General features: G+C 33.9%; 1 protein-coding gene across 2 annotated transcripts in view; it reads left to right on the top strand.

Moving 5' to 3' along the window:
* The window catches only part of Nell2 (neural EGFL like 2), a 360,145-nt gene that overhangs the window by 108,412 nt on the left and 238,086 nt on the right, over positions 1-13,647 (top strand). For both annotated transcript variants that reach the window (XM_003476087.5, XM_063254597.1), the window contains exons 4-9: positions 1,467-1,640; positions 1,732-1,828; positions 4,046-4,118; positions 4,292-4,374; positions 5,227-5,355; positions 6,702-6,804. In XM_003476087.5, coding sequence (XP_003476135.2) covers positions 1,467-1,640; positions 1,732-1,828; positions 4,046-4,118; positions 4,292-4,374; positions 5,227-5,355; positions 6,702-6,804 — 659 coding nt within the window. The remainder of the gene's footprint in view (positions 1-1,466; positions 1,641-1,731; positions 1,829-4,045; positions 4,119-4,291; positions 4,375-5,226; positions 5,356-6,701; positions 6,805-13,647) is intronic.

Genomic DNA, 13,647 nt, shown 5'->3' with positions numbered 1-13,647 from the left:
TAATTGATAGGTTAAAAATTATATCTGATATGATACCATGTGATGTTTCAATACTTTTATATATATATTGTGTAGTATCAATTCATTAAGCATATCTATCTCCTCATATATTTATCATTTCTTTATCACAAATCATTCAAAGTTCTTTTACCTTTTTGAAATGTACATTATTGTTGTCTAGTCATCCTCTGTTCAATACCTTCTATTTTCTATCTAACTGTAATTTAGTATCTACTGATTAATCTTTCTTCATTCCTCCTTCTACCTTACTCTGTACTTTCAACCTCTGTGAGATCAATATGCTTTTGGAATCTACATATGAGTGGAAATCATGTAATCAGGTTTCTCTGTACTTGGTTTGTTTCAATTAATGATCTATAGTTCTATCCATGTTGTCAGAAATTGTACGCTTTCCTTCTTTTTATGGCTATTATGTATATGTGCCACATTTTCTTTATATATTTGCCAGCTGATGGACCTTTTGTTTCTATTTGTTGGCTGTTGTGAAGAAAGATGTCCCTTCAACATGCTAATTTCATTTCCTTTGGCTGTACACCCAGGAGTGGGATTGCTGGATAGCATGCTAGTTCTGTTTCTAATCTGTTAGGGGAATCTCCTTAGTTTTCCATAATGGTTGTGCTAATTGCATTCCCACCAACAGTGTGGAAATGTTCCCTTTCCTCCACATCTTGATTTTCTCTCTTTAAAATTGCTCCTCCAAGAATCTCTTATCGAAATCAATAAACAGCACTTACTTTCTACTTGTGCAAGTTAAAAAAGGTATATTCAAAAGCTCCGACTCCACTGTTTTTTGTTTATTTGTATTCAACATCAGCAAATTCTGTCAGCTGTACTTTCCAAGTATGTATAGGATAGAAATACTTTCCACAACATCTAGCACAACTCTCTGTTTCAGTACTAACAATTCTATAGATTATCACAGTAGCTCCAAAGTGACTTCTCTGATCAGCCCCCTTTTAAACTCCTACCTACCCATCCCTTTTAACTGTTGAATATCCTGTTGTGGTTGTACCATAGGTTTTTTCTCCTCCATTGTTTATAGTTTCTGATGCTAATATAACCATTTATTTGTCGTTGGTTAAAGAGAGAAGGGTTTTTTGTTTTGTTTTTTGGTCTGTGCTCATTCATAATTCCAAATTGTTGACTTCTTCAGCTCCAATGCTGGGATACATCAGACAAATCAGAACTTCAAGGAACTCATTATCATATTGTTCCTGGGATCCTGAGTTCCCTAGCTGTTTTTTTTTTTGGTCTTCTCATTCAAACGTTGTTGTTTTTTTTTCACTGTAATATTTTAATTTTCTCCACATTTTGTGATAATATCTGCTTGTATTCAGTGGGAGGAGTGGGAAGAGTATATCTACTGACTTTGGGGACACAGAGGTCACTTCTTTCGGTTTTGAACTGTATTTTCAATTTGTCCCCTGGGGCTCTTTTCTTTGCAGGTACCTGGAATTGGAAAGCAGTGGTCATCGGAATGAAATCAGACTTCACTACCGCTCAGGCGGTCACCGTCCACACACAGAAGTGTTTCCTTACATTTTGGCTGATGACAAGTGGCACAGGCTCTCCTTAGCCATCAGTGCCTCCCATTTGATTTTACACATAGACTGCAATAAGTAAGTATGAAATGAACTCATCTCAGTAAATGGAAGGTTCTCTGAAATGGCTGTTTATCCAAATTCCTTGTCTGATGTTTCTCTTTTACAGAATTTATGAAAGAGTGGTCGAAAAGCCTTCTACAGACTTGCCTCTGGGCACAACATTTTGGCTGGGACAGAGAAATAATGCACATGGGTATTTTAAGGTATCTATTGGGTACAGTCTGCATGTAAAGTGTACATGTAAATGCTTTCTATTGAGCCTAGGAAAAACATAACTTTCTATGGTGTGAAACAAAATTGATTTGTATAGGTTTTTATCTGTGTATTTTTTTCTATTTCTGTTTTTCACTTATGAGAGGGCAAGATAGCTTCTCAGTGAGTTTGATTTTTTAAGCATTATAGACATGATCACAAGGCTGCATTTGGGGCAGTTAACATTTCATTCTTGAAAGTAAGCATTCAATGTAATAAAAAGCTAACACGTTAACATACAAATAAACTCTTCATGACTGAAATGTAACCTTTGGTGAGGCTTTTACAGAGTTGTTCGTAGAGGATTAGAGGTTTTTTAGTCACAATCTCTTTGTATAAAACACTGCTTATTTTCTATCTTTTTCTTTAATATGTACTTAGAAGCATTTTTCATCTTTGGAAAGGATAAAAATGCATTCCATTTCATTTTCATGCATGAAAGATAAAGAAATAAAGTCTAAAGAATTTTTTGACTGCAAGCCTGCATTGTGACTGATTTCTCTCAGTGACTATAACAGTGCCTTAATGAATGATTACTAAATCAAAGAATGATAGATGATATGCTCAACTCATGAATTTCATGGGAAACTAGGTATTAATAAATTTAAAATTGGGTTGGATGGAAATTTATACTTTTAGAAAGATTTTTTAAAAACTTATTTAAACCTTGTTAGCACTAAAACAAGGTGCTTTGAATATTTTACTTCTGGCAAGCCCTGGCCTTGCTCTTATTGGTGCAGTGCCCTTTTGTCCTTTTATGCATATGCATAAACTTGCTCAGAGACTTAAGTAACTTGAACAAAACCAGGTAACTAGTAAGTGCCACATTTAGGGAGCTGACTCTATTCTTACAGATTCTAAAAAATCAATGCTCTTTTTCCATGTAAGGGTGGCAGATGCATGCTGTGAGTTCCAAATCTCTCCTCTGTTTAATTATGATAATTTTCCCAGGGAGACAGATGTGGCCTCATAGTACTAGCATATGAATTATGTGTCCATCTCTAGGCATCATCATCTTTATTGCAGTCTGTGAATGGTAATCCCTCTAGTTGTACAGTGCAAAGACTATGTAACTTTACGTGCTAGTTTTGTTTTCATGTTGTTACTTCCATAATTGTGTATAAATTGTATATAAATTATTCCTTCAATTTAAATTCAGGCAAATAACAGATCCAGTGACTGTCACATAGTGTACTGTTTATAATTCCCATGATACATTAAATTTATAAAGACACACAGATAGTATTTGACTGGAAAATCTTTATAAGTGCAATCAAAATTATCGTAACATTTGGTTAGGTCACAGCTGTCATTAGACACTCTGTTTGCATTTTTCAAAAGGATAAATGGAAATATCAATTGAAAGTATTGCGTAAAGTTGATGAAGGAAGTGGGGAGTTAGTGGATGAAAGAGGCAGCTGGACTGTTTCTGATGTGAACATTTCTGAGTTAGCACTGGCCTTTGCTTTTAGAACCCAGCAACCTGGAAGCTAATTGTACCTTAATGATCAAGGATGCATATATATATTTTGCCTTTAAAACATGTTATGAAAACTTCTGTGTAAAGTAGGCTATGTCTAGCTGGCATTTTAACAAATTTTATGCAAAACTTTCTGTATTCCTAAGGACGCGCCACTAAGTCTTACTGCAGCTGTTTAATAAATCTATTGTCCTTTTTGAATTGTGAAATCGCTTTTAAAAGAGCTCACTGGAAAATGAAAAATTCTCAAATGAGCATTGCTTTTATAACTCAGTTTTTCTTTTTCTTTTGGGTAGTTATAATAAATTCAAAATTGGTATCAGTGTTAAGGATGCTGAAGCCAGATGTGATTGTGAGGTTAATTTTTAAAGGTCATTTTCAAGTCCTACTTCAGTGGCTAACTAAAAATAACTTCTCAAAACAACATCACTGTTGCCACTTAATTATACCTCGACATTTAATCTTAAAGCTTTAAAAATATCAATAAGAGACTACATGGGTAATCATCTATTCTGCTTGATGAATTTCTTTCCCTATTGGTATTAAGTGGAAGTAATTATTTAAAAAGACTCTTTACTCAGGGATTTTGGTGAGTCTATTGTTTAATGTTTTCCTTCATGATCTTGAATATTGAACATAATTTGGACAAATGAGAATACTGTCTTTTAAATTTTTTTTTCACACACAGGGTGTCATGCAAGATGTTCAGTTACTTGTCATGCCTCAAGGATTTATTGCTCAGTGCCCAGATCTTAATCGCAGTAAGTCTATTACTTCTTGCACTGTGTGATGTGATAAAAAGTGTGCTTCTTACTTAATTTGTTCAGAATGTCAGGTTGAAATTGGAGTTCACATATAATGGTTTCAGCTTAAAGTTAACTATATGGAATCCCTTAGGAATACAACTTGACTAATGTCACGTTTGTATTTCCAGCCTGTCCAACTTGCAATGACTTCCATGGACTTGTGCAGAAAATCATGGAGCTGCAGGATATTTTAGCCAAAACATCAGCCAAGGTAAAAGCTACTGAGAATTATGGTGAAGGAGATTATTAAAAAAAATCCTTGAGGTTCCCAATAGTTCCTATTATGAAGGTAGATTTTCATCTTTGAGAGATTCCTTGTTATAATACACACATTTTGCTGTGACTGAATTTAAACCCTTGTTCAACAGAAAATCTTATAAATATTAAAACTGTAGCCATATATAAAACAAATGATTCAGTAAATCAGGAGGAATGAAGCAGATTATTTAGTTTATCCACTGCTAATGACAACAAGATATATTGTTTAGGTTAGTTTTACTATTATTTATTCCTATTTAGATTTTCATTACAAGCTAAGAAGCAGGAAGACTTTAAAGGATACAGGTACTATAATTGTATCATTTGATACTGTTGTAGGTTTAGTTACTATGTCTTGAGCATTTATCAAGTTTCCTGACAATTTCACCAAGTTTATCATTTTGCATTGTGGTTATGGATTACCTGAAGGATGTCATATCACTTATGATTTGTTATTTATGCAGTAAAAATTTTAAATTTTATTTTTCTCTTGAGTAAACATGTTTATGAAATTAAACATATGTTCAAATGCTTCTCTGTAATGTGGTTGAAACTATTTTTAACTAGCCTCCAATTTGTGCTTCATAAATTATGCTTTTTATTTTAAAGACAGGGAGCAAATTTTTCACAGAAGTCAGAAATGGAAATCCTTTCTTTAAAGGCTTACCTATGTTTATGACAAGTCATTGATGAGTACAGCCATGATTACTGCTCTACACTAAAACAATTAGATCCCTACTACAGCATTTTGCCTTTCTGTGTTGCTGGGATGGTGAACAATGTGCACCCATCTTTTGTGCCACAGCTGTCTCGAGCTGAACAGCGAATGAATAGACTAGATCAGTGCTATTGTGAGAGGACCTGCACCATGAAGGGAACCACCTACCGGGAATTCGAGTCCTGGACAGACGGCTGTAAGAACTGCACATGCCTGGTATGGCTTCCATTTGTGTTCAGACAAAGGGAACTCAGATGCCATTGCTCTTTAAAAATTTATTAAAACAATGTAATCATGAAAATTTGAAGACCTGTTTTCTCAAGATGCAACACTAAGTGCCAGCAAAACCTGGTCGCATCTAAAGAACTGTGTGTTGCATTATTAAAAACACTTTCTGGCTTGTAAGGATGATTATGGTTTAGAGATGCTATAAAGTTTAAGTTTATTGATATACACATGAAGTTAACAATTTAAATTAGGGTCCTTAAGGTGAGTCCCAAAGGATTCTCTCCTATAATTCTTATTATTCCCTGATGTTTTTATTAATGAATTTTAATGAAACTAAATTATGTACAGTATTAAATAGTGTCATATTGAACAATATAAAGAAATGTTTTCGTTTAAATGAATAAGAGCATTTTTAATAGTTTACTCCTAATGTTGAATACAAATTACAGAGTTTAAATAATATTTTTCTAATTACTAGTAAAGTAGAATAATTCATTGCATGATTATTCTAAAGCTGTATATTCATTTTCAAAGAAAACTTCAAAACGAGTTTGACTTTAGGCTTTAAATCCATATAAACAGTTAAAAAAACTGTTACTTTTTTCTGGAAAGAAGTTGGAATGAATTAAATTTGCCTTTCAAAAATTTCCCCATGTTTATCCAGGTTATTTAAAAGCAGAATGTTGTGTGTTAAGAACAATCAAGCTAGTAAGTAGTTAAAAAATAATTGTATGTGTATGTATTTTTTTATCAGCAGAATATATTCCTATCAGAATTGTAACACTACAAATACTGTAATGCTTTCTTAAAATCATTAAATCAGGACTGAAAATCTAGGCAAGTAAAATATAGAATGTAGTGTATTAAGGTCAGCAAAATGACTAGAAAAGACTGAGCAGCCAGCTTCCTGGGAGCTTGGGATGACCTTCAGGAATCAAATTCCCAGTGATTCTGTATGCAGTTTTGGAACTTCTTTAGCGATTGTCAGCGCTGCCTTGCCTTGTGTGGATAGCTTGTTCAAGCTTAAATGTCATCTGAAGATTCTGGGCCTTGAGATGAGACTTCCTGAGGTGTAGTACTCTCCTACAGGAGATAAGGACCGTAGCGCAGTTAGGATCAATTGCTGGAGAGAAGATGGAAACCAATCACCAACTGTGTCATAACTCAATTTGTATTACCATGGTGGTCTATATTATATGTATTGTGGTGTAAAGCTAAAGAAAATGGTGTTTTTTTATGTGAAGAGTTTGAAATTTAAAGAACAGATTTGAAAATCATTGAAGATTACCAATTTCCTACTTGGAAATTCTTTAAAAAATTGTTTGCTTTTTTAGAATGGAACCATCCAGTGTGAAACTCTGATCTGCCCAATCCCTGACTGCCCGCTTAAGTCAGCTCCTGCATACGTGGACGGCAAGTGCTGTAAGGAGTGCAGATGTGAGCATAAGTTTTATTAAGAATACTTTTTTTGACCAAAACTAAAACATTGTATTAATAAGTATGTAAACCCACTGGTTTAATCTGAACAAATTACATAGCTTTTAGAGAAGATGCAAATGGGAAGGATACTTTTTCTATTTTTGTTTTCCATTTTAAAATGCTATTCTTACATTCTGGTAGGACAGTTTGTTTGTTTGTTTCTAGGAAAAATGTTTTATGTATAGAAATGTTAGTAGGAAAGATTGTGAAAAAAGAACTTACTGAAAATTTTGCCTTTTATACTACTTAATGTAGCTCCTAAATAGAACAAGAATGTTCACACTGGGCCACATTAGCCAAGGAAATCCAAAATAAGTGACCCTTAACAACAGATGATGCACTCTTCTCTTACACAAATAATAGAACTCCACATTATTACGGGACTATTCTACATGTAGAAGAGCCATGGCTATATTTAGGGGGAAGAAAAAGACTCACACCAATGTGTGAGAAATCTGCTTTTTGGCACATTCATATACAGTTCATTTCTGGTGTTAGAAAATGTTTAGAATTATCTGTAGCTACTCACAAATAACACATTCAGTGACACAGATCAGTTCATCTATGTTACTTATAAGGAATTCATTGAAATTATTATTAGAGGGAACACTTAAAATATTTTGCTATTTTTGTTCAAAGGAGCAATATATGAACACTGAGTTGTTAGCATGTTGTAAAATATATAGTTATCCAAGTGCACATGTATTTGTATGTGTATAGTCATTGTCTTAGTTACTTTATGGTCGCCGCTGAGACAAAATACCTGATGCCCAAATTGGGAAAGGGAAGGTTTATCTCTTACAGTTTTTGGAGATTTCAGTCCACACTCAGTTGGCTCCAAGACAAGCGGGCATGGCTGGACTGCAGTTCATGCAGTCTGCCCACAGCGAACTCGAACCAGCAAAGAGAAAGACACACCTTCTTCCTGCCATTACATTACATCCTGGCTCCACCCCTATGTGGGTGGAGCACTGACACCATCAATCCAAGCACTATACAATGAACCATCACATGTGAACAATGCAAACTCATGAAGCCTGGGGGACACAAACATAAACCATGACAGTCATAAAGAAAGAGCCAAAAGAGGGGGTAGCCTATGATGGCACAGGAAAGAGAGGGAGCTAATGGCTGCTTCTGCTAGGGGTTTATGTTTGCTTTTTTTTTAAACTCTGCCACCCCTTATTCCTGCTTACACAGTATACTTTCCTACTGCTGGTGAGACTAACAAGTTATTGGAGAAGAATCAGGACACTGCTCTGTAGTTCATTGATTTAATTCCTCTGGAGCTCATTTATGTTTAATTATATTAGGCTTTACATTGAAGGCAGCCCATTTTATGAAATCATATTAGTCTAGTCAAGTAGATTTGGAGGAACTAAGAAAGATGGGATGGATTTGTTACACATCTCACTAGCTGATTTCCTTAGTGAGCAGTAATCTGAGTTTTGACTTGAATTTCTCTTAATATCATGAAGCTAAAGATTATACTGTATAGTTGTTTTTGTAGCTGTTTGTAGGTAAGAGGAAGGATTCTATATAAAATTTTATAATATAACAAGAGTAAGAATTGTATATTTTGTTTTAACTTCTTTTCTCCCATAATTCTATGTTATCAGTGAACATGACAGATTTGCATTAAGCGATGTCAATTTTGTTAGATACAGGCTGAGTGAAATAATGGACCATGGTAATGGCTGCATTAGTCAGAAGTGGTGAATTTCAGTTCTGATTTTACCATTTCCTCTGTTACAGCAGTAAACTGCCTATTAAATGATAGTAATACTGGAAATCTTTCCAACAAGCATGCATTTAGACTTAATGAAATGGTAAAATATTTTGAGATTCATTGAATGAAGAGTGTTTCTGCCAGACTTTGGTGTTAGTGATGGAAAATTGACTGTGTTTGCCTCATATATAAAATAGTAAAACTGGGAAAGCTAGAATTAATGAGTGAGCAGACCATAACATCACTGATTTAAAAAAAGCTAAAATAATTTATTTGGCTCTATCATTTTATGTGGCTAAAACATAATAAAGATAAAGTAGTTTTGTCTTTTTTGGTTATATTCAATGATATGTTGTAGAATATACAGGATTTATGTTTGTTACTTCTGATTTTAATGAATTTAGCATTTAGTAGAGCTACAGGATATTTCAGTAAACACTCATAAGTTTTTTATATAAGAAATACATACCTCATGTAGTAAGTATTTATGATAGATTATTTGAGGAGTCTTTCAAAGTATAATTTAAAAAGAAACAACTAACAATATTTTAGAAAACATGCTTTTGAAATCTTTTGTATGAGACAGATGGCATTTAAAGACAGTAACCCCTCCCTGGTTAGCTCTCTTAGCTTTCTATATCTGTGTTTACAGTGGGAGAAAACAATAGTTACGCAAATCCACCATATTTTTCTTAGTATGTATCTGTTACATACAAGGAAAAAGTAGTCTTAATTTTTTGTTTGTTAGTTTTGTTAGTGGCATCAATTTATAATTTAGGAGAGCTTAATTTTGTTAGAATAGAAGTTAACTTCTAAGGTGTTTTACTCTTTTAAATACATGAACACACTCATACCCTGCATTAGTTCTGTCTTCAAAACCCTTTTGATCAATGGCCTTTCTATTGACGTATTTTAATAAAATATATCCCTCAGTGAAAACTATTTAAAGAAATTAATCATTCATTGTTTCTAAGGTCCCTAGAGGGTAAAACACATTCCTGAACTGCTCAGTGTTCCTCTACCAAACTGAAGCAAGCAAAACAAATCTATGCAGCTGGTAACTTTTTGGTGTTCTTCATTCAATTCTTTTAGGCTTGTTTTGTCAGAATTATTTGGGCAGTTCTGAGCAGTCCTATTTTGTAGTTCCCTTTTTATTTTCTCTCAGTAACTTCATCTGGAGCCCTTCATGTCAGTATAAATACTGAGGAATAGCAAGAAGTTTGTTGTTCTGGGAAAGAAGTCATAGAGAACAATGCTTGTCCCAATCTTTATTTGAATATACATAAACAGTAGTGAGAAGAAAAGTTTAACTTTCTACCATTTAGCTGCTGACATGCAGTTAAACTAAAAGGATAAAATTCAAAGTCAAGAATGCAAATACCAAATCTTTAATAATAAGCACAACTACAGCAAAGTCATATCACTTCTGCAGGTGAGAAGGCACATTGCTTTGGCTTTCATTTGGTCTTTACAACTTTTTAGGTAGACATTGTCTCCATCTTCCTAATAAGAGAACTCTATGATTGGTCCAGGGGCATATTAGAGTTCCACAGAAGTTCCATCTGGAAGTGTGGTACTTTCTAGTCTATTTCCTTCTTTAAACTATGTATTAGAATTACTCTTGGTGGTCCAGTCTTCTTAGTGGGTAGCTAAGGTCACCAAAGGTGATGTGTAGTTCTAGATGAGTCTAGGCAGAATTATGAAGTAAACTGAGTTTGTTTTTGTCATTCTCCAGTCAAGCCCTACTGCCTCTGTCCTGTACCTAAGTCTTGGATTCTCAGCCAGCACAGTGAGATGCAATGTCCAAAATTCAACATAGTCCTACAAAATACAAAGTATAAATATTTTGGGTGCATTTAGTCCTGAAATAGGGTGGGGTCAAGATAATCACAGTATATAAAATTTCAGATTAAAACACATAAAATTTTTTGGAAAATACTTGTGTTCTATGAAATAGAAAGTTATTGAAAGAAACAGACACTAGAAAACATTTTAAAGCATTCAGTGCTTTCCTTTATTTTCTTTCAGTGGATTGTAAATTCAGGCTTATACACAGAACTCAGTTTCACAGAAAGAGTGTTTCAGGAAAATAGGGAATTTTAAGAGAATCTTATAGAAGACAATGCAGGAAGAGGAAGAAGAGGAAGAGGAGGAGGAGGAGGAGGAGGAGGAGGAGGAGGAGGAGGAGGAGACATTTATTCTCCATTACTATAGGAGAAATACAAGGAATGTGAATGTGAGCATCCTAATTGGTTGATGCTTGCCTGGTAGTAATAATTTAAGTGGCATTTTTTCAGAGACTGGCTTTGAATAAATTAAAATCATTCTTTTGACTGAACAACATCAGTTTCAGCGCATAATATAGATTACATTGTAATATGCTTTGTGGGGATTAGACATCAGATTATTATTCTTTATTTATTTATTTGTTACCAGGGATTGAACTCAGGACCTCATGCTCACCAAGCAGGTGCTTATGCCACTGAGCCAAATCTGCAGCCGACATCAGATTATTTTAAACTTTTTAAAAAAGTCTTCTCCACTTAGATTAAATGGATGTAGGGTTAGTAATGTGTTCATGTACTGAGTAGTTATGTCTCTAGACTGGAAGTCAAGTTTTGGGGGTTTGAATTGTGGATCTCTATAACTTACTAGCTGGGCATCTTTGGTCAAATCACTTAACATCTCACAGTTTCTGTTTCATTTTTTTTTTTGTCTTTTTCTTTTTTTATTGGTACCGGGGATCGAACTCACAACCACACACTTGCAAGGCAGGTGCTTATGCTGCTGAGCTAAAATCCCCAGCCCCTGTTTCATTTATTATGTGGAGATAATAATTGTACTTTTTACAGTTTGGGTGAAGATTAAATAAATATAGATAAAGATTTAGAAAAATGTTAGCTTTTATTGTTTTTATTCAAAGGGACATTCATGTTTATTGATAAAATACAGTGTAGTTAAATAATTTCATTGGGTCATAGGTCTTTATTTTTATCAGTGCATGTTTACAGTATGTATTACTTACATTTTGTGTGTGAAGTTGGGACTGTAATTCAGTTTTTCACCCCCTTTACTCCTCCCCTTCATCTCTTGATCTCATTCCCATTTAAGAAACATCTACTACCCTATTTCTTATTATCTATCTTTTATTTTGCTATTAATTTATAATTTGGATTTCTCATATAAGAGAAACCATGCAATATTAAAACTTGTTTTTTATTTATTTTATTGACCTCTATATATCAATTTGCAACCATTTTCCTACAAATGATTCAAGTTTATCTTTTTTATGGCAGAGTAGTACTTCATTGTATATAAGTAACGCATTTTCTTTAGCCGTTCATCTATTGATTCACATATAGATGCCTTTCAAGATTTGGCTATTACAAATTATGCTGCTATAAACATGTTTATGCATATATCACTTAAAGCCACACAGGACCTCATGAGATCTTTGAAACAGCTCTTTGCTGTAGAGCAGTTAGGATTCCATTATTCCCATTTTTATGAAAGAATAATGAAACCAGGGGAGGTGAAAGTGACTTTACTAAGATCAAACAATGGTATTACTGACACTGTCTTCTGTTATACAGTATTGCTTTTTCTAAGGCCATTCCCTTTCTCTTGATTAAAGTTGATATTCAGAACCATTTTCCACATATTATGTACCTTTGTGTGTCAGGCTTCTTTCCCTCATAATCACATTTGTGAGATTCATCCACATTTTCTGGTAGATCAAATAGGTAGGTGGAGGTCATTTATACTTGCGCTATTCTCATGTAGATGCAGATCATTCAATTATGGTATATATATTCTATTTGGTTACAGGTACATAAGGTTACATATTGTAGTGTCTCTTTGAAGATTAGTTACTTAGGTGTCCAGGTTTTGGCTATATGAATAGTTCTAAAAACATTCTTTTCATATTTTGGTCTTATATATGCTTGCATTTTTATACATGTGAGTATATTTCTTACAGTGTGTTGTTTGGTTACAGGATAAAACTTTTTTATTTTGTATGAAACACCATATAATGAAATAGCTTTCCAAAGTAGTTATACTGGTTTATCATCTCACTAACAGTGTATAGGGCTTCCAGTTGTTCAGACCTTCAAGAACACTTGGAAGTTTTGGTGTTTTCAATTTTAGCCATTTTGATAAATAATGTTGTCACATGGTATTCTATTATATTGTATTTTGAATTTATATTTTCCAGGTGACTAATTAAGATGTACATCTTTTCACAAACATTGCTTACTGGTGGACGCATATTGTGTGACATGCATCATTAAGTGTTTTTCTCATTTGTGAACATCATAGTTCATCATTTGTGAACTTACTCAAACCTGTGAGTTGCAGCCTTCTACATCCATAAGCGATGTGGTATGTAAATATGCTATGGCCTATTGCTCTTAGGGCCAAGGGAATAGAACAACACAGGATTCAATCAAGCATGTGAGAAAATGCAGTCAAGAGATGGGCTAAACATAAGACATGTAAGGTGCTGCTAATATAACAAAACTTACTGTTAAACAGTAAGCTTGTTCAGTAATAAATAGAAGGAGTGTACTCTAAAATGATGTAAAACTTAGTATAGTAAAAACATAAACTGGAGACATGGTTGCTAATCATTATAAAGATTAGGTACCTGTACAGAACTATATGTGTTGTGGTTCATAAAACTGACAGTGCAGTAGGTTTGCTTCTACCAGCATCACCACAAACTAGTGAGCAATGTTTTGAACTCTGACACCATGACAGCTACAACATCACTAAGTGGTAGGAATTCTCCAGCTTCAATATACTTTTAAGAGATCTCTATCATATTTGTAACCTGATGCTGACTTCAACGTTGTGCTGTGCACAGGCTGCTTTCATTCACTTTAAATAACACAAACTAAGAGAAAATATTATTACATGTGAAGTTTTGAAAAGAATAATTTTATTTCTTTTCAGAGAAAATGATAGTTTGGAGGTTTTAATTCTTTTATTTGAATATTAATATGGATGATGCACTTAAAATGAATAGCAAAATAAGGGGGAGGTTAAATAACAGCCACTCAGGTATTTGG

The sequence above is a fragment of the Cavia porcellus genome, unplaced genomic scaffold (assembly GCF_034190915.1).
Source record: "Cavia porcellus strain 051 isolate PalLab524CR breed Dunkin Hartley unplaced genomic scaffold, mCavPor4.1 scaffold_8, whole genome shotgun sequence".
Taxonomy (NCBI): domain Eukaryota; kingdom Metazoa; phylum Chordata; class Mammalia; order Rodentia; family Caviidae; genus Cavia; species Cavia porcellus.
The sequence above is the reverse complement of the archived record's forward strand: the minus strand, read 5'-3'. Positions and strand labels throughout refer to the sequence as shown.